This window comes from Bombina bombina, chromosome 6 (genome assembly GCF_027579735.1).
Source record: "Bombina bombina isolate aBomBom1 chromosome 6, aBomBom1.pri, whole genome shotgun sequence".
Taxonomy (NCBI): domain Eukaryota; kingdom Metazoa; phylum Chordata; class Amphibia; order Anura; family Bombinatoridae; genus Bombina; species Bombina bombina.
The window spans coordinates 798,019,861-798,046,017 of NC_069504.1; the positions used below are offsets into that span (position 1 = coordinate 798,019,861).

Below are 26,157 nucleotides of genomic sequence, written 5' to 3' on the forward strand. Positions count from 1 at the left end.
TACGATAATTACTTGGTGGGTCACGATACAGCTTACATGCATATAGATTGTTTGGTGGACATTTGCTTATAACGGAAGATAATTTGTGATCACTGTTGTTACATGCACGTGCATATCTTTTTATATTGATTTTTAATTGAGTATTTTCATATTGCTGCTAGTAAGGTATACATTTGTGTAGTGTATACCCCATATATGTCTTTTTATATATACATTTTTTAATAAATAACTTTTGATTCACTCATATTATACTGTATTGAACATTTATATTTCCCTTTTAGGGGATTGCTTTTAGCGCCCTCCTATAAACACACCGGTTATTTAATAGGCCATACCTATTAGTGGCAGGGGGCCACTAAGTAAGAGCAGTCAGCTTAATAGTGATGGGGGGCTAATGAGGTTAGCATTGTTAAAGGGCCATAATACCCAAATGTTGAAACACTTGAAAGTGATGCAGCATAGCTGTAAAAAGCTGACTAGAAAATATCTCCTGAACATCTCTATGTAAAAAAGAAAGATACTTTACCTCAAAAGTTCCTCAGTAGCCACATCCCATTGTAAAGGATTTCTAAGCAGCAAATCAGTATGTCTGTCCTGGGACAGCTTAGGGGATGAGCCTCGTGCACTCTCATATTATTTCCCTATTCAGCTTACTATGAAATCTCATGAGAGTTAAGTCAAATCTCATGAGATCACAGTAAAAGAGTTCATGACCTCAGCACTGCTGATGCCGATTGGCTGCTGTTCATTTCTTCATTTTTCATTATTTTTTACCTGCAGCTGAGTATAACTTTTTACACAGAACTTACTCTGCTGAGCTGAGGAGATTGTGAGGTAAAATATCTTCCTTTTTTACATAGAGATGCTCAGGTGATATTTTCCTGTCAGCTTTTCAGACATCCCAACTCTCCCTGAAGTTCAGGGAGTCTCCCTGATTGTAATAGCGGCTCCCTGATGCCAGCAAATGGAATGCAATCTCCCTGAAACTCCAAGTACCATGATCCAATCATGTGGCCCAAATTCGGGAAAGTGTTTCTTTAAGGAATGCCTTTAGTTGCTGGGACGTTATAGAACCCTCAAAGCATGCATCAGTAACCAAAAAGCCCCACACTGATTTTAATAAAATAAAACACAAATACTACCTTATTTACTGCACGTAATTAAACGTCTTATTCTAAAATATTTAAGCATTCAACAAGCGTACGATCACTGGAAAATAGGTTTGTTGTATGTGGTTGTACAATAAAGCTACTTTTTTAATGTGACTTAAGTGGGAACCTACTTTAATGATAAGTCTCTATCTTATTTAGGGTTTCAAGGTGTTCAATATATAACTGGGAGGGGGGGTGGGGATGGCGGCGCAGTAGCGGGTGAAGCCACCTCCCAGAAATGAGTTTTTGCAGGTTGGGATGTCTGGCTTTTTACAGTTATACTGCATCAGTTTCAAGTGATTTAGCATATGAGTATTATGTCCCTTTAAGTCAAGAAAGTCAAAACTTTTCTGATTTAAACAGAGCATGCAATTTTAATTCTCTCTCTTGGTATCCTTTTTGAAGAGCATAGCTAGGTATTCTGAGGAACATGCACATGTTAGGCTCAGGATCATGCATCTGTCTTGATTTATCTATCGGCTCCTTTCTCAAGCAGCGGTTGCTGCATGAAAACCAATTGTTTCAAGATCAACTGACATGAAAGTTAAAGGGACATAATACTCATATGCTAAACTAAATCACTTGATGCAGCAGAACTGTAAAAAGCTGACAAGAAAAAATCTCCTGAGCTTCTCTATGTAAAAAAAGGAAGATTTTTACCTCAAAATTTCTTCAGCTGCCCAGAGTAAGTGCTGTGTAAACAGTTATATTTCAGCTGCTGTCCAGCTGTGAGTTGAAAAAAACAAAACAAAAACAATAGCCAATCAGCATCGGCAGTGCTGGGTTAAAGCTTTGCCTTTGCTGTAATCTCATGAGTTTTAATAGAAATGACTTAAACTGGAAAATCACATGACTGTGCCTGCACATGACAGATGCACCACACTTCCTAGCTTGTCCTGGGACCAACATCCTGACTGGCTGCTTAAATGTCTCTTTACAGTGGGGTGTGAATACTTAGGAAATTTGAGGTAAAATATCTTCCCTTTTCACATAGAGATGCTCAGAAGATATTTTCTAGTCAGCTTTTTACAGCTATGCTGCATCACTATTTATGTGCTTAAAAATTTGGGTACCATGTCCCCTTTAAGAAGCAGAGGTCATAACTTATGGCAGATTGAAACCATCACAGATTGCCCACCAGCGAGCAGGGGGGAGGCATTGCACAAGCATCTCTGGTGAAATGCTTGTGCAATGTTAGATGCGGACAGCATATGCTGTCTGCATGCAGCAATGTCCAGCGGACATGATTCTCAACAGTGAATCATGTCCGCTTGACAGTTGTTAAATGGAGCCCAAAATGTTTAATATTGTTACAAACATTGTTGCAAAGTAAATTTGTTAATAGAAGTCAATCGAAAAGTTATTTTTTGAATTGCATGTTCTGTCCTAAATCATGAACGTTTCCTTTCAGCTTCCATGTCTCTGTATGTTTAATTGATCTGCATTTAGTTTTGCCTGCATTGCAGATCATATAATGGCTTCACATTATCTCAAGACAGTAGCACAAATGCAGGGGTTTGGGAAGGAATAGTAACAGGTCATTAAAAATATATTCATTTATCTATACATGGCTAAAATGTCAATATTCATATAATAGAAATATATTCTACCATGTCATAGAACACTATTGGAACATCTTAAAGGGACAGTCAAGTCCAAAAAAAAATGTCATGTTTCAAATAGGGCATGTAATTTTAAACAACTTTCCATTTTACTTTTATCACCAATTTTGCTTTGTTTTCTTGGTATTCTTAGTTGAAAGCTAAACCTAGGAGGTACATATGCTAATTGAAGGCCGCCTCTAATCTAAATGCATTTTGATAGTTTTTCACCACTAGAGGGCATTAGTTCACGTGTTTCATATAGATAACATTGAGCTCATGCACTTGAATTTACCATGGAGACAGCTCTGATTGGTTAAAATGCAAGTCTGTCAAAAGCTCTGAAATGATGGGGCAGTCTGCAGAGGCTTAGATACAAGGTAATTACAGAGGTAAAACGTGTATTATTATAACTGTGTTGGTTATGCAAAACTGGGGAATTGGTAATTAAGGGATTATCTATCTTTTAAAACAACAAAAATTCTGGTGTTGACTGTCCCTTTAAGTAGGTGAGGACATAAATAGTAACAGGCTACTCTCACTGCTATGTGTGAATACGGGGCAACCCGAAACGCGTCCTTTCTGTGAGGATGTCTGTTTGTAACAGTTTTTAATTTGTTATGCTTGTATCACCCTCGTTGGTTAGGTTTTATATGCACGATTTCTACAATAAAGGATGTCTTATATAGCCGCTCTAGCAACTCTTTTTTGTGTGATGTCCCTTTAAGTAAAAAGACATGAAACCCAAAATCTTTCTATCATGATTCAGATAGAGAATACATTTTTTTAAAAATATCAAATTTGCTTAATTCTCATGTTATTCTTTGTTGAAGAGATATCTAGATAGGTAGCGTGCACATGTCTGGGGCACTACATGACAGGAAATAGTGCTGCCCTCTAGTGTTCTTGCTAATGTATAACATTTTTGCAAAACTGCTGCCAAATAGTACTGCAGACACATTATTTATTTATTTATAAAATATTTTACCAGGAAGGATACATTGAGATTTCTCTCGTTTTCAAGGATGTCCTGGGTACACGTGCACACTCCTGAGCTTACCTTCCTGCTTTTCAACAAAGGATAAGAAGAAAACTAAGCCAATTTGATAATAGAAGTTAAACTGAAAAAAAGTTGTTTAAAAATTACATGCTCTATCTGTTTCATGAAAGGGGAAAAAAAGGGTTTTATGTCCCTTTAAATTATTATTTATTTTTTGCTTTGAAAAGGGTTAAGTTTGCACTAAAAACTGCAAAAGCAGAGCATGAGCATTGCCCACTGGCACAACTCTCTATTTGTGGACAAAGACCCAACCAACAACCATAGAAAGAAAAAACATTTATTTAGCACAGGAATATCTGCCTCTCAAAACAAAACCAGTAATAGATTATAGAATGACCTCTTTTAGGCGCAATGATAATAATGACTTTAATGGTCCCTTTAAGAGTTCAACAAAACTAAAGAATGAAAACTACTTTAAACATAAAGAAACACTAGAATCTTTAAACCCATGGGTTTTTGTACTAAACGTCCTAAATCTCTTGCGCAAAGTGCTATCATACTTTAAAGGACCAGTCAACACAGTAGATTTGCATAATCAACAAATGCAAGATAACAAGACAATGCAATAGCACTTAGTCTGATCTTCAAATAAGTAGTAGATTTTTTTTCTGACAATTTTAAAAGTTATGTCTTTTTCTACTCCCCCTGTACCATGTGACAGCCATCAGCCAATCACAAATGCATACATGTACCATGTGACAGCCATCAGCCATTCACAAATGCATACACACTTATTCTTGCACATGCTCAGTAGGAGCTGGTGACTCAAAAAGTTTAAATATAAAAAGACTGTGCACATTTTGTTAATGGAAGTAAATTGGAAAGTTCTTTAAAATGGCATGCTCTATCTGAATAATAAAAGTTTCATTTTGATTGAGTGTCCCTTTAAATGTATTACATTAAAAAAAAATTGATCTAAAAGTTGAATTCGATCATGTCGCCTTGATTTCTCTTTGTGGTCTTTCCATCACCCATGTTTTTTACTAACCTAAAGTTTATTATAATCTTCAGTTGTATATGGTTTGTTAAGAGACACAATTCAATTAAAAGTCAGTCGAAAAAGACAAATCAACAAATGTCTGTGGGTAGAGAAAAGACACAACTGATTTACAAAGCTTTATTTCAGATTAACTTTCTGTAATATCTCCCCATTGTATAATATTATAAGCTTCATATAACGTTATTAGCTAAATGAAATCTATCCTACTGTGGTCCTTACCTTCTGACCCAGAGGCTGAGGAGGCATATGGTGTGGTATGTAGCGTGCAAATCCCAGAGAGGAGCAGAGATAAAGAAGAAGATTGATATGAGTAAAGGGTCCCTGCCACTGACCAGACATCCCAGAGAGCTGACAACGTGACAATGTCACACCAAGAGCCTGCTTCTCCATCTGACAGGCACCACTTTTATATGCTCTGCACACCTGCTCTGTCTCTCCAAGTGCCCCCCTTGTGCACTGAAAGGATCTGCTTTCAGGAAGTCTCTCAATTCATGATCCCCCTATTAGCTCAGAGTGTAGCATCCTCTGCCTTTCATGTATTCCCCTGGCAACGCTGCACTGGCACAATGTAAAGAGATACAGCATCTGGAACTAGTTTATTTACCTGTAAGGCCAGTGAATACAATGTAAGAAGTGAGCATTGCTTATTTTTGCATGAGTATAACAAACTACATATTATTGGAAGCTCTCGTATGAATAACCCAGCTGTAGAAAAGTAGAGAGAGAAATAAATCCCCAAATTCCACAGATGCATGGACACAGATGGTTACAGATGTAGGGCGTTATGGCTGTAATGCTGCAAAATACCTCCAGGATACAGATGCGTGTTTACTATCACCAAGATTACAAGTTGTGCGCTAAACCGGGTGCATAAATAACGCAAAAAATGAGCGGTATCGCACTCTCCATAGCGCTGCCATTACAAGTTACTGAAAAACCTTCTTGTGTTGTGCGGTAAGGTGCGTTTAGCTCCATACCGCACAAAAGCCAAGGCTTGACTTGACGTGCTCGTGCTCGCTTTCCCCCATAGACATCAATGGAGAGAAAGTGTTAGAAAAAAACTAACACCTACGATCGCGGAATGGCGATCGCCATAACGCAATCCCCATTGGTGTCTATGGGGAAAAGAAAGTTTATTATAAATCTCACACCCTAACATAAACACCTAGTCTAAATACCCCTAATCTGCCGTCCCACAACATCGCCAACACTAAATAAACTTATTAACCCCTAATCCGCTGCACACCTGCATCGCTAACACCTAGTTAAACCTATTAACCCCTAAACCACCGCCCCCGACATCGCCGACACTAAATAAACCTATAAACCCCTAAACCGCCGGCCCCCCACTTTGCTAATACTAAACTAAACCTATTAACCCCCAAAACCTCCAGCCCCCCACATCGCAAATCACTAAATTAAACTACTAACACCTAAACCTAACACCTCCTAACTTTAAATAAAATTTACAATATAACTATCTTAAAATAAATAAAAACTTACCTGTGAAATTTTAAGAAACCAAGATTAAACTATAAATAAACCTAACATAACTATTTTAATAAAATAAACTACAAATAAAAAAAAAAAAAAAACAAGATTAAAATAACCTAACACTACGAAAAAAAATTAAAAAAAATCTAACATTACCAAAAAAACAAACACTAAAATTCCAAAAAATAAAAAAACCCTAAGAATAGAAAAAATAATAAAAGAAAATATCCAAAATAATAAAAATTACACCTAATCTAATAGCCCTATAAAAACAAAAAAGCCCCCCAAAATAAAAACACTCCCTAACCTAACAATAAACTACCAATAGCCCTTAAATGGGCCTTTTGTAGGGCATTGCCCTAAGTTAAACAGCTCTTTTACATTAAAAAAATTACAAAGTCCCCCCAAACAGTAAACCACCCAACCAACTCCCAAAATAAAAAACATAAGTCTAAAAAAAACTAAGCTACCCATTGCCCCTAAAGGGGAATTTGTAAGGGCATTCAGCTCTTTTGAAATTAGCTCTTTTACTGCCCATTAAAATAAAAAAGCACTAATCTAAAAAAAAAAAAAAAAACACCCAAAAATAACCTAACACTAACCTCAGGAAATCTACTCACAGTTCCTGATGTCCAGACATCCATCTTTATCCAGGCGGCGAGAAGTCTTCATTCAGGCGTCAACATCTTCCTCCTTCGCGGGGGCATCTTCTATCTTTATCCCGGTGGCGTGGAGATGTGGCCGGGTCGGAGCGGAGCTGTCCAGGACCGGCGGCGACATCCAGCACGGAATGTCCTCTTCATGCAATCAACCGCCGCACACTGAAGCTTGAATGCAAGGTAACCCTTTTATATTGGGGTACCGTTGCATTCCTGTTGGCTGAAAAATTCAAATCAGCCAATAGGATGAGTGCTGCTTAAATCCTATTTGCTGATTTGAACAGCCAATAGGATTTAAGCAGCTCTCATTAAACTGGAAACTTTACAAACATTGAATGCTCTATCTAAATAATAATTTGTTGTTAATAAAATATATATCACAAGGGGTCACTCAAGAGCTAAATAATAATAAAAAAAATCAAGATATAATACCAAACTATATATATCAGAAGATATAATAGTCCAAAGTCCTAGGGAAGTGAAGAAGATATCTTCCAAGACACACAGCAGCTCTCTTGAACAGGTCCTGGAACCATGGTAACTGAAATACAAAAATATAAAAGGAGGGGCCTCATAGGGTGAGTAGTTCCAACATACCACGTGTCTTCAAAAGAAAGACAAAGGGCAACTTATAAATTAGAAGACACTACCTGCACTGCCTTCTAATTTGTGAGATGCCCTTTGTCTTTCTTTTGATGACACATTGCATGTTGGAACTATTCACCCTAAGAGGCGTCTCCTTTTATATTTTTGTTTTTCTATCTAATTCATGAAAGAAAAAATGTAGGTTTCTTGTCCCTTTAACGAGATTTGAATTTAGGCATGATGGGTATACTGGTCATGCTTACTCAATGGCCTTTTTAAATGTTATTGGGAATAGCCTAGTCAAAATTAAACTTTCATGATTCAGATAGAACATTCAATTTTTTTTATCAACTTTCTAATTTACTCCTATTATCAGTTTTTCTTTGTTCTCTTGGTATCTTTATTTGACTATAAGCTTAGGAACTGGTTTATATTAATGCAGACATTTTAGATATGTTTGTATCCTGCCCCAGGATTGATCAGTTTTGGAAAAAGGTAGCTTTTTGGTTTAATAGGTTGTATGGAACAAATATCTATTTTGACGCAGACTCTATCTTTTTTCTAGATCATACCATCTCTATGACTTCTCTACAAAAAAAAGTCTAAATGTAATTATTCTTCTTATCAGACATCTTATACTTATGAATTGGAAAGCCAAAAACATGCCGGGTTTCTCAATATTTATTAAAGAAATCCAAATGCAAATAACTTTTGAATCTTTCCACTTGAGTGAAGCAGGTGAAAGGGAAGTTAAAAAGTTTTTATTAAAATGGCTACCAATAATTAAAATATACTCGGAAGGAGTACAAAAAACTATTCTATATCCATTTTTAAGTTCATACAGCTTTTGTGACCTGGTACTATTAGGAGATTTTTCAGCAGACTGGATTAGGGGTTATAGAGATCTATAATATCATGATACCGAATTGAAATAAGTAGGATATAGCCCGGACACTCGACGAGGGGATGAGGAGAAGGGGAGGGGGTCTTTGGTTGCGGGATGTCTCCTTTTGTTTTTGTTTTGTTTTTTCTCTCTTTTTTCTTTCTTTCTTCTTCTCTTCCTATTTTCTCTATCTTCATCATTTAGTTTCTAGGCTAATAAGAAAATATGCCATAAGTGTTAAAAGCAGAAGTTGCTACCTTTATTTTCTAAGTTATAAGGTCAAGAGAAAGTGGATAAAAATTTGTTTATTCAGTTATTGTATTCTTGTATAACGTTTTGTTGTCTTTACTACTGACTTTTTTTCTCTTGTCTTGCTGAATCCACTGAGATGACGCCCTGCGTGGCGTCTGAATTACTGTAATCTGTATATTTTATTACACTTTTAGAAATAAATATTTAAAAAAAAGGAACCGGTCCATTTTTGGTTCAGCACCTGGGTAGCGCTTGCTGATTGGTGGCTACATTTAGACACCAATCAGAAAGTTCTACCCAGGTGTTGAACCAAAAATGGGCAGGCTCCTATGCTTACATTCTTGCTTTTTCAAATGAAGATATTAAGAGAATGAAGAAAAAGCGATAATAGGAGTAAATTAGAAAGTTGCTTTAAATTGCCTGCTCTATCTGAATCATGAAAGTTTATTTATGACTAGACTATTCCTTTAATGATCGATTACAATCAAAGAGTTATCTAATATTTACATTCAGGAAGAATAGTACAGATAATTTTCTTATGGAAGAAAGTGGTCGCAGCTTGTATCATCTTCAATAACAGGACCTTAACAATTCACACGGTTAATCGTGAAAGCGCTAAATTACAAGGTTTGCTCCATTGAAAGAATATAGCCTCTGCAATCTCAAAAAAACATTACATTCTCACTGTGTACAGAATTGTGTGTGGCTTTGCTGAATAACAGCTTAAAATGTTTTTTTAAATTTAAAACAAAAATAAAAAAAGATGAATAACTCTTCAAAGAAAGTTTACTGTGGCAGGTTTTAAGTTTAAAAAATAAATAAGTTACCAACCTTGTGATATTTATATTACTGCTACAAGGTTAAAGGGACAGTCAACAGCATAATTCTTGTTGTTTAAAAAGATAGATAATCCCTTTATTACCCATTCCCCAGTTTTGCATAACCAACACAGTTATAATAATACACGTTTTACCTCTGTGATTACTTTGTATCTAAGCCTCTTCAAACTGCCCCCTTATTTAAGTTCTTTTGATAGACTTGCATTTTAGCCAATCAGTGCTGACTCCTAGGTAACTTCACGTGCGTGAGCTCAATGTTATCTATATGACACACATGAAAACTGTCAAAATGCATTCACATAAGAGGCAGCTTTCAAGGTCTAAGAAATTAGCAGATGAGCCTACTTAGGTTTAGCTTTCAACTAAGAATACCAAGAGAACAAAGCAAAATTGGTGATAAAAGTAAATTGGAAAGTTGTTTAAAATTACATGCCGTATTTGAATCATGAAAGTTTATTTTGGACTTGACTGTCCCTTTAAGGCACAAGATTATTGATACGGAAAACAGCATGTATTAAAAACACACATTTTGGATTTCTGATTTTAAACAAACTGTATGCGAACTCCAATAAACAAGAAAGAACGCCAAACAGTAATATCTCATTCGCCACAACTTGATTGCTTAACGCTATCAGGTTTAAAAACACAAAAGTACTGTAAATTAATATCATGAAAAGGCAAGTATGTAACGACAGAAAAACATTTAAAAAACGTTATTGCTAAATGGGATTTTCTCGATATTGTGGTTGTGATTTTCTCGTTTTCTCGTTTCTCCTACAGATCTCATTTGCTGTATGAGATATATATAGCACATATATAGCTAGTATATACTTATGTATATTTCAGGACTGTCTACTAGAGATAGACTGTACAAAAGAGATGAAGAGAGACTTAATGAATCTAGACCATACATTCATATGTATATCCAAAATGGCATTGATGGCTATTTATGTGTATATTATTCATATGCATTTAACTGTTTAATTTCAAAATGTCTTGAAAGGCTTGCAAATATGTAAAAATGGCCAGTTTTGCAATTTATTAAGTGCCATGTGCTGGTGAATTACCTGGGGCTAAATTATCAAATGGTGGGCAGACATGATTCGCTGTAGCGAATCATGTCCGCCCGACATTGCTAAATGCCGACAGCGTATGTACACTGGTGAACTGCTTGTGCAAAGCTGCCCCCTGCAGATTCGCGACCAATAGCAGGGGGTGTCAATAGCAGATTTGCGGCCGCTAGCAGGGGGGGGTTGTCAATCAACCCGATCGTATCCAATAGGGTTGATTGCTGTCCGCAGCCTCAAAGGCGGTGGACAAGTTAAGGAGTAGCAGTCTTAAAGGGACACTGAACCCAATTTTTTTTCTTTTGTAATTCAGAAAGAGGATGCAATTTTAAGCAACTTTCTAATTTACTCCTATTATCAATTTTTCTTCGTTCTCTTGCTATCATTATTTGAAAAAGAAGGCATCTAAGCTTTTTTTTGGTTTCAGTACTCTGTACAGCACTTTTTATTGGTGGATGAATTTATCCACCAATCAGCAAGGACAACCCAGGTTGTTCACCAAAAATGGGCCGGCATCTAAACTTACATTCTTGCATTTCAAATAAAGATACCAAGAGAATGAAGAAAATTTGATAATAGGAGTAAATTAGAAAGTTGCTTAAAATTTCATGCTCAATTTGAATCACAAATGAAAAATTAAAGAATAAAACAATAGAACATTACTAATTGTTATATTCTTTAATTCAAAAAGTGCTTTTCAGCAGCCAAATATGCTTAAAAAAAAGAAGATAATTTTTTAAATCTAGTTGTATTAATGTTATCTATTTCTATAACATTTTAATTATTGGATAGATGTATACAATTTAATTTTTAATTCATTATGCAATTTTACTGATATAAAGGCCCCCATTTATCATGCTCCATGGTGGATAATGTTTCCATCCAAGAAACGTGTCCACTCAGGTTTGGAGAAAGCATTTTCTGCCCACATGTATCAATGCATAAGTAAAAGCTTGTGAAGCGCCACCGCCTGTTGTTGCGCAGGAATGCCGGACTTGTCATTCGTCCAGGATATATCAGTCTTGGATGATTTAATCCCTCTGAGATGTCAGAGAGATTAAGAAGTAGCCATTTTAAGATCATGTCCGCAGTACATCGATAAATGCTGACAGCATACGCTGTCTGCATTTATCATTGCACTGCCGCCTCCTGCAGATTCGAAAGCCAATCGGGCTGATTGCTGACCACCGTCTCAGAGGTGGCAGATGAGTTAAGGAGCAGTGGTCTTAGCTTAACTCCTGTTTCGAAACAGATGCATTAGGGCCGATTGGCGGCTAGATAAATCTGCCCCAATGCTTCTTAACATGCTGTTGCAGTCTCACACAAGCGAGCCTGAACCTCAAGGCCTCCGAAGCTGCATCCGTAGCTTAAAGGACAGTTTACTTGAAAATGTGTATTGCTTAAAAAAATACAATCCCTTTATTACCCATTCCCCAGTTTTGTATAACCAACACAGTTATACTAATATACTTTTTACCTATGTGATTACCTTGTATCTAGGCCTCTGCAAACTGTCCCCTTATCTCAGTTCTTTTGACAGACTTGCATTTTAGCTGTAAAAAAACTGTCACAAATGCACTGACATAAGAGGCAACCTTCATGGGCATATGAGCCTAACTTGGTTTAGCTTTCAACAAAGAATACCCAGAGAAAAAAACAAATTTCATGATAAAAGTAAATTGAAAAGTTGTTTAAAATTGCATGCCCTATCTGAATCATCATTCATTTTGACTAGACTGTCCCTTTAATAAATGGAGCCCATAGTGCAATTTACAGAACAGAGTACAAATTATTTCTCACACTTTAATAACAATACATTAAAAAAAAAAAAAAAACAGAATATATTGTATATTAACCTTTTATGTCATCAAGTGCCGGCCCTTGAAAAACCCCACAACCTCCACCTTTTAAAACCCCACACTTCCTATAAATAATGACAGCAAACATAATCGTTGGTGCAACTTGGCCGCAGCTCCTTTATTAAATAAATAACCTTTTTCTTTATTAAAAGAAAAACCTTAATTAAGCTTATAAATAACAGTGCAAAACATTGCAATGACATTGTTTTATAAATTACACATTAAGCGGTGCTAGTTCAATCTAATTTTTTGATATGGCTGTCATTCCACTGGACCCAACCGTGCATGTGATTGAGCCCGTCAATGTTAAATAACATACGTCTCTAAGGAACCCCTTGCCCTTAAAGACCCCACCTTGCACTCCACTCCATGGTAAGGCAAAATTCAGCAACACTAACAATTGGCCATAACCTGTTCTAATTGCAAGGACTAGCACCCCCGCCAATGACTGACCTGATACACTCAGTCCAGTTCCGCCAACCTCCCGACCTTACACAAGACCTCCTTGAAATCAAGAAGAAAAAGCTGCAGGCCAAAGTCGTTCAAATGCATCCCATCCGCTAAATAAAATTCACCTTGCCCCACTTCCTCCAAATCTGGGTGGTGAACCACTGAATCTCCAATCCTCCGAACAAAGGACCCCATCAGCTTATTAACCTTTTTTCTGCCAACCTTTCCCAAATCTCTCTTAATATGCCTCACCAACTCCCTCTGTGGCACAAAACCTAGGTCATTACCCCCCGCATGCATCAATAACACAGTTGGACGCTGAAACTGCCTGCAATAATCCACCACCAAAGGCAACAATCTGTCCCATCTGAGTCCACGGACACCAAACCATTTCACCTCACAACGAGACTTAGGAAAACCCAACTGTAATCCATCCACCTTCACAGCTGCCGCTCTCCGGGCCCAATAAATGAAAATGTGGCTGGCCAACCACAGCCGTTCCAAACCTAAAATACAAACAGAAATGAAATGCACCAACCCTCACACATCTAATTCAGGGCAAACATACAGGTGGTACCTCCCAGATCCCAACCTACCAATGTTCTTTACCATATCTTTAGAAAAACTCCTAGCAGATGCCTCAGTAGCAGCCCCAATCCTGAAGGAATGGGATCCAAAATCCCTCGCAGAGAACCCCAACCTCTCTAACGATTTATTCAACACAGCCCTAAATTGAAACTGCGACAGCGGGCGACCCTCCTGATGTACCAACAACGATCCCCACACCGGGGGACGAACGCCCAAATAACTCTTCAAACATTTCCAAGGACAAACCTCAAAACCACTCGGGAAAAGCACCACAGTCCGACCCCTACCTATCTGGTCTGTTTTACTTCGCCTCAAAAAAAATTCAACTCTGGAATCATACAATGTCACATCCAACACACACAAACCACCCATGGTCTTCAAATTCCCACTAACCAACTCCGAAATCCGGAAAGCCCCCAAAAAAGCCAAAACAAAAGAAAACCTGAACAAAAATATTTCAAATTCCGACAAACATACCACCGATAAAACACCATGAATCCTCCCCAACAGTGAAAATGTAATTGGCAGTCTACCATCAGGAAGGCGACCGCCACAACCCCTCTTTAAACCCTTCAACACCTGCTGAACACAAAAACTTTTGGTAACGTCACACAAACCCATAAACTTAAAGTGAAAAGCCAATGCAGCCGAACTCCTATCCATAGCAGAGGAGCAACATCCATTACAACAACACACCAGTAAGGTCATCGACACCCTCACAAATACCATAGTTGGATAACCAAACCTCCCACTCCCACCAAACTCTGGAGTAAGCCGCCCAAGTACCTGGCGCCAGTTAAAACCCTTCACCAGTCCAGCCAATCCTCCATTCCAAGCCTCCATAGGTAAGTTGGACACAGACAACCCTGCACGTCTGCATGTGGCGCCAGCTCTCAAAACACGCTGCCACTGGAAACGATATATTAGCCCTAATGCACACATTCATCTTCAAACATTTCAGGACTGGCCAACTCTCCAGCCAAGACTGTACCCCCTCCAGTGGATTCCTTTGGTCAGCTGTGCAGACCAAAGGAATCCACCTCCACGCCATCACACTCTTCTGCCGCTGTGGATGGGCCAGGCTGAGCCCCTGGGCGTACTCTAGAGTCACTAGATCCTGCAAAAGAAAAACTGATGTGTGAGGTACCCTCCCCACAAACCTTAACCACCCTTGAAGACTCCGGGACCCCAGCAGAATAAAGGACCCTTAGTGGCCTAACTACCGCAGCGTCCATATCCAATACTCCCTTAAAGCATACCCCTAACCCTCTCTGAGCCTCAGGGGAAGGGGGAACATATTCATCATTAGATGAATGTAAAAAAGGGGCATATCCCCAGAGTCAAATTCCAAATCCTCCTCCTCCTCTCCAAAACTGTAGCCCTCATCCACTAACCTCCTACCAGAAGATCCACCCATATCAGAAAACGGGGCCAAACCCAGGGACCTGAAACTCCTCTCCTCACTCACTTGGGCTCCCACCTCAACTCCCATCCTGCCGCTGATCTTTAGCCCCTACTGCGTCCCCTTCACTCCCGCTATCTTCCACCACCCCTCCAAAATCAATAACAGGCCCCTCTGGACCGTCTACCTCATGCTGCCTCTGAGGTTCATTCCCAGCAGGATCAGGCCCATCCGGACCATGCGCCACCATGACGCTACACCTCTTCCCCTGGTGGCCCGCCTGTGAGAGGCATCCAGCTCCGGATCCCCACCGCTCACCAATTCTAATGAGATCACCGTCGACTGACCCACGTGAGCCACCATGCCAACTGCCACTTCCAATCGGGTCATCCACCTCCCAGCACTCCTCTGACCACCTCCAACATGACTCCCAACGTCAAGGCTCAAACAAACTGGAGGCCTGAAACGCCTTATAGACCTCTGCTGTGTCGCTGACTGCTCCACCACCGGATCCTCATGCCGCACCTCCAGGATGGACTGCATCTGAGACTCTAGTCAGGTAGATCCCCTGTTCTCAGCAGCCTCCCTGATCCGCTGAAGGAGCTCGTCCAAGGAAGCCATGCCTCAGACTGAGAGGGAAAAACATGCAGAACCAGATGATTTTGACACTATTTGTTTACAACAAACTGCTGTCTTTCCCGCTCAGCCTTCCTTTATATGCTGGCCCCCTTTGCTCCACCCTTACCCCAATGTCACCTAATCCCTGGGCCTCTTCCTCCTCCGGTCAAAGCTCCTTCCGCTATGCTTTGCCCGCCTCCAGGAGCCTCCTATATATATATACACTTATACACATACACACTCACAAACTGAGGCACATGCACACACATATACACACACTAAATAGACATTTTAACAAACTGTCAGTAAAACAAATAACCCACATATTTTGTTAAGAAATATATATTTATAAAATTAAATAATGAAGATAAAAAAAATGTCCTTGTATTTAAGAGATCTAGTGCTATTAAAAAAAATCAACCATTGTGTAATTTAACTCCTCTGAGGTGTCAGAGAGATTAAGAAGCAGCCATCTTAAGATCATGATCTTAAGATCATGTCTGCACTCTTTTTTACAGCTCGCACACTAACAGCAATATCCCAGAAAATCTGCCAGCAACTTTCAAGCTCGCACACTAACAGCAATATCCCAGCAAATCTGCCAGCAACTTTCAAGCTCGCACACTAACAACAATATCCCAGCAAATCTGCCAGCAACTTTCAAGCTCGCACACTAACAGCAATATCCCAGCAAATCTGCCAGCAACCTTAAAGCTCGCACACTAACAGCAATATCCCAGCAAATCTGCCAGCAACTTTCAAGCTCGCACACTAACAGCAATATCCCAGCAAATCTGCCAGCAACTTTCAAGCTCGCACACTAACAGCAATAGCCCAGCAAATCTGCCAGCAACTTTCAAGCTCGCACACTAACAGCAATATCCCAGCAAATCTGCCAGCAACTTTCAAGCTTGCACACTACCAGCAATATACCAGCAAATCTGCCAGAAACGTTCAAGCTCACACACTAACAGCAATATCCCAGCAAATCTGCCAGCAACCTTCAAACTTGCACACTAACAGCAATATACCAGCAACTTTCAAGCTAAATCATCTGACTGATATCTCCAATCAAGACAAAGAGTGCTTTTTTTTCTTATATTTGTTGGGCTAATATGGAATTGGTTTTAACCTTTATTATTGTACATTCCAATCTCCCCTCTCCTCTTTTTCAAGCTACACCTCCCCTTATTCCTTCACTTTATCAACAGGAAGTTTTACCTTACCCCTCTCTTTGTTACAGCTCACACACTAACAGCAATATCCCAGCAAATCTGCAAGCACTAGCCCTCCACCACCCACCCTGGTGTTTACCTTAATATATAAACACCTCCTTACAGCAATTAGGTGCAGCTGTCACTAATGAACCAGTATAGAGACAATAATTCAAACTCACAGCCTCTGTATGGTCACTTTACCATATTCTGTTACACTTTCCCAACCCTCATTTGCTCACCACACACTTCACTCATTCTCAGTTTACCCTGCCTTATATCAGACTTATTTCCCTTCTCCCTTACCTTCTGTGGCCATTCCCTCTCCTTTAGATCGTAAGCTTGAGAGCCTCTCTAGCTGCAAGCCACTTTGTATTTAAAGTTAACTACTACTGATTGTGCTCAAGGGCAGGGCACTCCTCTCCTTTTGTATAACTCAATTATTGCACCTACAATTGTAATGTACCCCAATACTGTACTTGTTTGTTTGTGTATGTAATGCATACCTGTAATGTTTTATTATTACTTGTATAGCGCTGCGTAATCTGTTGCCGCTTTATAAATACCTGATAATAATAATAATAAAATTGTGTAAGAGAGAAGTGGGCTGATAATATTAATAATAACATTATTAATGAAGACAAACTAAATACTAAAGTTGAAATAAGAATTAGTGGTCAATTCTAGCAGGAACGCATGGGAATGGAGTTCCTGCACTATTTTTGCAGGAGGACTGAGAACAGAAACGCTTCAGTAAACATTGCTGCTGCTGGTGGGAGGAGCTGGAGCACAGTCTGGTTAGAGGGATACTGAGATACTCTAGTAATGGGCAGAAACACTTCCTACAATACACTAAATGCAAGCCTGTCAGTCAGCGGTCCTGCTGTATGATCACCCCGCACTGTGTGGAACACATGGTGCTTACATTTCTGGGTGTCTTGCTTTGGGGTTATTCAGCTCCCCTTAGCAGAAATATGACTATAGCACCTAAAATGGGTGAGACTCTGTGAGAGAGGAGGAGTCTGGAGTTGCTGTCAGACACAGAGGTCTCAGCCCGCCCTGGAAAGGAAGGAGAGGGGAATAAGGAGGGTGTGAGGAACTAAAGCTAAGCTTGCTATGCACAATGTGAGTTAAAAACAAAGTATGGACACCCTGGATCTTGACATTAAACAACAAGCGTTCATGTGTGTCTAGTTTAGTTATTTTAAAGTTGTTTTTAAAAAAGTTCAGTGTTTTACCACAGAAAAAAACGTGCTCATCAAGCAGGGATAACTGGGATGTTTGGAAAGGTAATACATGTGTACACACAAAGGAAAATAGTATTTTTGTGAAACATCTTTAAATAGGATAAGCCCAATTGCTTTATTTTATACATCAATAGTATGTGAAGTCTATTGATCTATGTTGGTGTCTATATGTCTATCAGTTTATAGACAGCAGGCCAGATTATCTGAAGAATGCTGAACAATGCAAGATAATATATTTGCTGCTGATTCAACCATACCAGTTTCATCCCAAATTGCAAGATGAACTGTTTTGCTTTCAGTGTTACTGTGCCCTCATACCTCCTGCTTCCTCTGCCAGTGTTACTTGCTTCACATTTACTTGGTATATGTGTTAACAGCAAAAGAAAATGACTCACATATTATCAGTTTTTTACTGCAGAGTAAGTGCACACACAAACCTTATCAAGATCATGATATCAGATTTTTACATAGCAGCGCCTAACACATCCTGTGAGCTAGGGAGTAACATCTACTTAAATGTTTCTAAGGCTCTTAGCTTTTTGAATTATTCAACATCATCTATATACAAATGCCCCTTCATGTGTTCTAAAAAGTATTTGTCTGGCTTCTCACTATTCTGTACCAGTTGAATCCTAAATTACAAATAAAAATGTCACCCCTGCCATGCAAAAAGTTTAACCATTGGTGTCTATCCTCAGACCCAGAGGCAACCATTCAGCCCTTTATTGGTTTTAATATGCTTTCATTAACCAGAGTGTAATGATTATATACCTATAGATACAGTGTGTGTGTGTGTATATAAAACGATATTAATTGCAAGGAGGTGGACGTCTTGGTGAGTTTCCACACTTTTTTTTATAGGACTTGACCCCTGATAGGAATAAAAATAATGTTAATATTAGCTTGGACACTGACAGAAATTTTTCCATGGGGCAAAAAAAAAGAATCTCTCTCTATATATATTTCTCTATCTATCTATATATCTCTATCTATATATATATATATCTATATATATCTATCTATATATCTATCTCTCTATCTATATATACAAACACAGTATATATATATATATATATATATACAGAATCTGTGAAGCAAATCACAAAGAAGAGGGCGCCTCCTAGTGCCATACTGCAACGATAAATATATAAATCAAATCTTGAATCAAAATAATACTCACAAGCGTGGCAGCACCAGGTTTGCTAAGTGACACAAGCTGGAGACTCAAAGTGGCCCAGCAACACTGATCCGATACACAGAAAGCAGGGTACAGGAACTCCAAAATCAGGCTCAGGCTTCCATATAGTGTAACATAAATTTATTAAAATAGTATAAAAACAATGCGTATTATGTTCACCCAAAGTAGAGAAAAACAATTATGATAGATTGCAACGCATTTCGCAGCTAGTCTAGCTGTTTCCTCAGGCAGAGAAGATTCCTGTATATCTGCATACCTTCCAACATCTGTGGTAAGTTATTTGAAATGCAGAAGGGTAAGGGGGGCAGTTGTAGCTTTGTTTGTGGGGCCGTGCTGGAAGGGGACGTCATGGGTGGATAGTGGGTGGGATCATGGGGTGTATGCACAACCAATAGGCGTGCCTGGATGGTTTGTAAGTGTGTATGCCCAAAACAAACAGGATTACTTTAGAGACCGTACTGGAGTCATTTGATTATCAAACTAATTTAAAAGTAATTTCCACATCATCTTCAAAATGATTAGCAGATTACCTTACTGATTACTTCACAAGCAGGAACAGCCAATGAATTACTCTAGTGTCATCTCATTTAAATATTTCCGCCTGTGGGCATACTTCAGGATGGCTTCTGATGACTAGTGGAGTCTGATTATCATTTTTGACTAGGGTGGGTCTATGGGAAATAATGAAAATCAGGACATATCGCTGTTTCAGAGGGACAGAGCTCAGAACTAGGGACTGTCTCGCACAAATAGGGACCATTGGGAGGTAACTGTCCTGGTTTCTCATGATAAGATCTGGGTCCACCCAACCCTGCAAAAGACTGCTCATTAATTAAAAATGGATTGCTCAGCCACACCCCAAACTTACTGCATATACCACACACCAATTTGCCTGGTTCCACCACTTATCTCCAAATCTCTACCCCAGCCATTCTGTCTCAGGTTTTGATATCAACATTTTGGGAAGTATGAGAAGAATTAAAGATAAAAAGGGGTGACTGTTTACTGCTTTATATATTTTTAAACACTGAATTTTAGTTATAAGCAATAGACGCCAAGACAAAATAATAAACTATGGACACAGTTGGAAGTAAATTTTTATTTTTCTGGAACTTTAAGTTCTGGTACATTATCAACGGAAATATAGAAAGGTAAGGTAGTGACTCTGGGGGGCTACAGGAAGCACCAAGACCTAACGCTACAGAACAGATTTAATCTGCCTAAAGTTCCTCACACCTAGTGCGCTGGAATGATTGATTGTTTGCTTGATTGTAAAATGTTTTCTTTCATGATTCCGACAGAGCGTACAGTTTTTTAAAAGTATCCAATTGATTTCTATTATCACATTTTTTTCCATTCTCTTGGTGTGTTTTTTGAAAAGCAGGTAGGTAGATTCAGGCACATGCATGTGTCTAGAGTAGAGATAGGCAAATGTGTTACAACGTTTAAAAAATGAAACAAATTTTAACACATTCGTTCGTTCATTTTCAATTTTGAATGTTCGTACAACATTCTAACATTCATTTAATATTATAGTATTTCTAATGCTCTCTTTAAATGTAATATATTCAAATTATGCAATATTTAAAATAGAAACATTCCAATTGATATATTTGTATCTATTATGTATTATTTTACTAAAGTCCCTACTACATAAACTATTGAACTTCTGAATAGTATTTGTTAAATCAAATGTCACATTCCAAATTTTGAATGTGCATATTCGATCTAATTATGAACATTCGAAAACCGGAAATAACTTTCAATTACCAAATTTTAATGGATTGTCTTTCTTATCAACATTCGATTGTCCAAAACGAATGTCCACAGGACTATTTGTTCTACCAAATCAATTACACTTTCAGCACATTCGCTCATCTCTTGTCTTCAGTACTTTAAGACAGCAGTTTGCAAGACAATGCAATACATTTCCCAATTCACTAGATGGCAACATAAACACTGATATAGTCAACAGAGAATGATTTTGTCTGATACTATTTGCAGACTTCAATATACATTGGTGTATACATAAACATAGGTGACTCACTGGAACCTGGTGAAAATGTAGGGTCTGCATGTGAGGGCATGGTCAGGCCAGGAACTGGAGATGACCTAGCATTTTTTTTATCTGGAATGGACTGGGTCAGCAATCTGAAATCAGAACACAAGTCTGCATTCTTGTAGACAGAACCCAGTCAGAAAAGTGAGAACAGAACATGACAATTTCTTAGCAAGGAAAGACTGGGTTAACAACTTGACCAGACCAGCCTCTGCAATCGCTGTGTCAAGAACAGGATACATTGCAGTTAAAGGGGCATTGTACTGGGATTAGCGCTGCGGAATCTGTTGGCGCTCTACAAATAACCGATAATAATAATAGGTTTTCTCTTCTTGATCAATTTTATGATCTGGAGCATATTAAATTGTTTATAGATAGCTCCATTATTTTGATTTTACCATTTGAAATATCTAGCTTTGCCTGTTGTATCCCCACCTATACAGAAAATGTTGATAATTGAATACTGGTTACATAAAAGATTTGTAAACAAGGTTTAAAAAAAAATCATGCCAGTGGAGGGTTGGACAGGTTGCTGGTGACATTTTCAAAAAAGGCTGAAATTAGTGTTTAAAGGCCAAGAGGTTATTTTACTATACATCTCTGTGGGTAGCGATGCTGTTCTGATACTGGTGAAATTTTCAATACAGAATTGTCATCTTCATTGAAGATGTAATGTAAATGATCCCTTTTACACATGTACATTGCCTATTTCGTGCATTCAGTGCACAACCGAATAAATAAAGAGCAACCTACACAAATTAAGGAAGAATGCATTTGTTTATTCCTTATTTTTTTAATGCAAAAAGTGCCATAACCCCACCACAAACTAACCCCCACGGCAACCTAACCCCACTACACTATCATCCCCTAAAGCGCCATAAGCCCCACCGCAACCTAACCCATAGTATCCACAACTGTCTAGTTTTACATAACTGAATTCCTTTTACTTTTCAATGTTATAAAAATGCAGTTATGTTAAACTATAAAGTCGCGGCTTCTGTCTTCTATGACATTTTAATATCACAAAAAATAAATCTTCCCTGAAATTAAATAAACCTTTATAAAATCACAGTGTACACAAATTTTCATATAACTGCATGTAATAGACACTACTATAGAGAATAATATGCACAAATACTGATATTCAAAGCACTGTGCTCCAGGTTACATGCACCTTTTTGGGCATATCAGTCTAGCCTACTTTTCAGTGGTGAGAATTTCCAGTGTGAGAAATGTAGAGAAACAGTTTTTTTTTGTTTTAGTGAAAGAACAGAATCTTCTTGGACAATGTTAAATTTCGAACTGCAATGAAATATTGACAATTGCAGGTAGACACGTGAGCATATAATACCCAGTCAGCAACTGCCATGTCTGCTACAAAAGGCCCAAAAAAGAAGGAGGTATAGCCAGCAGGCCGGGTTAGCAGCTGTTTCCTAGATGAAAATAAGACGAAAAGTGTGTTCCAGGGGGCAGCAGACTCAAGTGAATGAGGTTCACAGAGAGTGGGCTATACCTAGTGGACGGAGCTAGGTATCAAGTAGACAGTTTGGCATTTACAGCATCCCCTACAGGGGCAAATTATAAACATATGTATATATATAAATTAACAACTGCAACATACCAGGTACATCTCTGGCATTGGGGCCAATTTACTAAATGTCGGATGGACATGATCCACCCGACATCGCTAAATGCCAACAGCATATGCTGTCGGCATTTAACATTGCACAAGCCTTTCTGGTAAAATGCTTGTGCAATGCCGCCACCTGCACATTCACAGACAATCGGTGGCTAGCAGGGGGCGTCAATCATCCTGATCGGATCAGGATGATTGCTGTCCGCCACCTCAGAGGTGACGGGCGAGTTAAGGAACAGTGGTCGCTTCTTAACTCCTGATTCCGGCGAGCCTGAAGGCTTGTGTGGAATAAGCAGCATTGACTGCTTAAAGGGACAGAAAACACCAGAATTTTTGTTGTTTAAAAAAGTAGATAATCCCTTTATTACCTATTCCCCAGTTTTGCATAACCAACACAGTTATAATAATGTACTTTTTACCTCTGTGATTACCTTGTATCTATGCATCTGCAAACTGCCCCCTTATTTCAGTTCTTTTGAGAGACTTGCATTTTTAGCCAATCAGTGCTGATTACTAGGAGCTTCATGTACCTGATCTCAATGTTATCTATGTGAAACACATGAACTAATGCCCTCTAGTGGTGAAAACTGTCAAAATGCTTTCAGCTAAGGTCTAAGAAATTAGCATATGAACCTCCTATGTTTAGCTTTCAACTAAGAATTCCAAAAGAACAAAGCAAAATATATAAAAGTAAATTAGGAAGTTGTTTAAAATTACATGCCTTATTTAAATCATTAAAGTTTTTTTTTACTTGACTGTCCCTTAAATAAATCACCCCCTTAGTGTTGCTATAATAGAGCTATTAAACCCTCCCTCCTGTAGGCTTGCTTAAAGTGGCACCCCATATAAAGGGGTTAATAATATTGGGCAATGCAGCCAGTGCAAAATGTAAAACTCCTTCTTTGTATTTACGGTTGCCACCCAGCCGGTATTTTATCGATTTGGCTGGTATTTTTTTCAAATGTCTTCTAAGTGTGTTACAATACAGTTACAAAGAAATGATCATTTAAAATCAGTCCTAGCAGCTTTAGTTTCTGATTTATGTTGTATAGTTATTTAGGCAAGTTTATGCTAATTAGCCTGACCAGCATTCCCCCCCCCCCCAAAAAAAAAAGGGTGACAACCCTATCTGTCTCATGCATGAAGTGTACAATACAGCTGTCAAATGATCTGTGAATGTGCACTGCTTCTGTAACATGCAAGAATATCTATACTCCATTATGCCAGTTTTAAAGGGACAATAAAGTCAAAGTTAAACTTTCATGATTCAGATAGAGCCTGCAATTTTAAACAATTTTCCAATTTACTTCTATTTTCAATTTTGCTTTGTGCTCTTCGTACCTTTTATTGAAGAGTAAAACTAGGTAGGCTCATAAGAGCTCAGGAGTGTGCACGTGTCTTTAGTACTCTATGGTAGCAGTGTTTTGCGACATTATTTGTAGGTTTTTTATACAATGTTGTAAAACACTGCTGCCATAGAGTGCTAAAGACATGTGCACACTCCCGAGCCTACCTAGTTTTACTCTTCAATAAAAGATACCAAGAGAACGAAGCAAATTGGATAACAGAAGTAAATTGGAAAGGGACATGAAACCCCAAAATTTTCTTTTATGATTTAGGTAGAACATACAATTTTAAACAACTTTCCAATTTACTTATATTATTAAATCTGCTTCATTCTCTTTATCATTTGTTGAAGGAGCAGCAATGCACTACTGGTTTCTAACTGAACAGATGGGTGAGCCAATGACAATCGGTATATATATATATATATATATGCAGCCACCAATCAGCAGCTAGAACCTAGGTTCTTTGCTGCTCCTGAGCTTAGCTAGATAAACCTTTCAGCAAAGGATAACAAGAGAAGGAAGCAAATTAAGTAAATTGGAAAGTTGTTTACAATTGCATGCTCTTTCTGAATCATGAAAGAAAAAAAAATATGTGTTTCATGTCCCTTTAAGATTGTATGCTCTATTTGAATCATGAAAGTTTAATTTGGACTTTACTATCCCTTTAAGGTGTTGAGCTTGACAACCAACACCAGTAAGGAATTCAAATAAGAAGGAAATGCAATAAAATGGTGAATATAGTAAACATGCTATTGTAATTGTGACCAGCAGTTTAACATCTTTTCAAAATACTTACAAGCAATCTTAAAACATAAATGATGTTGTTCACCCCACAGGACTGCAGCCCCCACTGAAATGCTTAATCATCACTTCTCTCAATCAATGAATCTGTCTTTTTACTCTAAGCTTTTTTTTTCTCCCGTGTTGTAAAATTGAAAGTGACCACTGGTTCTCTGTTTTCTTGTAGATTCCAGGAACAATTACAACATTGCATATCTTACAGCCATGACACAGCAACTAGATACATCTGCAAGATGTTCTGAGCCATCAAATCAGTAACAGCAAGGGGAGCGATGCTCACCTGCATAAGCAATCTCCATGATTAATCTACACATGGGATAGGAAAAAACAAACATTTTATTAATATGGCTTGGATTTGAAAACAAATGTTAAAGGGATAGAATGGTCAAAATTGAAAAGTGCACAGATACATTTAAATTTTAAATTGATGCATTATTGCAATATACTCCTATTAGCAAAAATGTTTCTAGTAAATTATTGCTGTTTTACAGTGGCATACACACATATGCTTTGAGGGCTCATGCACCAGTATTCAAGCACTACCCACTACACATTCGCAGAGAGTCAGCAGTGGCTTATATGACACAAGCCTTCACAGACACAATACACAACACCACCAGCTGTCTGAGCTTGAATACTGGTAGACGTACCCTCACAGCATATGTGCGTATTTCACTGAATACCCATAATAACTTTAACTAGAGGCATTTTTGCTACTGTAACTATATCACAAAAATGCTTCTATTTAAAATGGAAATGCATCCATGCACAATTCAGTTTTGACCTTTCTATCCTTTAAATGCCAGGATTTAAAGGGACAGTAAAGTCATAATTAGACATTCATGATTTAGACAGAGCATACAATTTTAAACAACTTTCCAATTTACTTATATTATTTAATTTGCTTCCTTCTCTTCTTATCCTTTGCTGAAAGGTTTATCTAGGTAAGCTCAGGAGCAGCAAATAATTTAGGTTCTAGCTGCTGATTGGTGGCTGCATATTTATACCGATTTTCATTGGCTCACCCATGTGTTCAGTTAGAAACCAGTAGTGCATTGCTGCTCCTTCAACAAATGATACCAAGAGAATGAAGCAAATTTGATAATAAAAGTAAACTGAAAAGTTGTTTAAAATTGTATGTTCTA

At 38.2% G+C, this 26,157-nt stretch overlaps 1 protein-coding gene across 1 annotated transcript in view; it reads right to left on the reverse strand.

The window, feature by feature from the left end:
* Positions 1–25,311, reverse strand: part of LOC128664634 (matrix metalloproteinase-21-like) — a 146,087-nt gene extending 120,776 nt beyond the window's left edge. Inside the window, exons 1-2 of the mRNA XM_053719449.1 lie at positions 25,293–25,311; positions 12,940–13,406 (exon numbers count right to left, since the gene is read on the reverse strand). Of these exons, the coding sequence (XP_053575424.1) occupies positions 12,940–13,406; positions 25,293–25,311 (486 nt within the window). The remainder of the gene's footprint in view (positions 1–12,939; positions 13,407–25,292) is intronic.
* Positions 25,312–26,157: the final 846 nt, after the last annotated feature.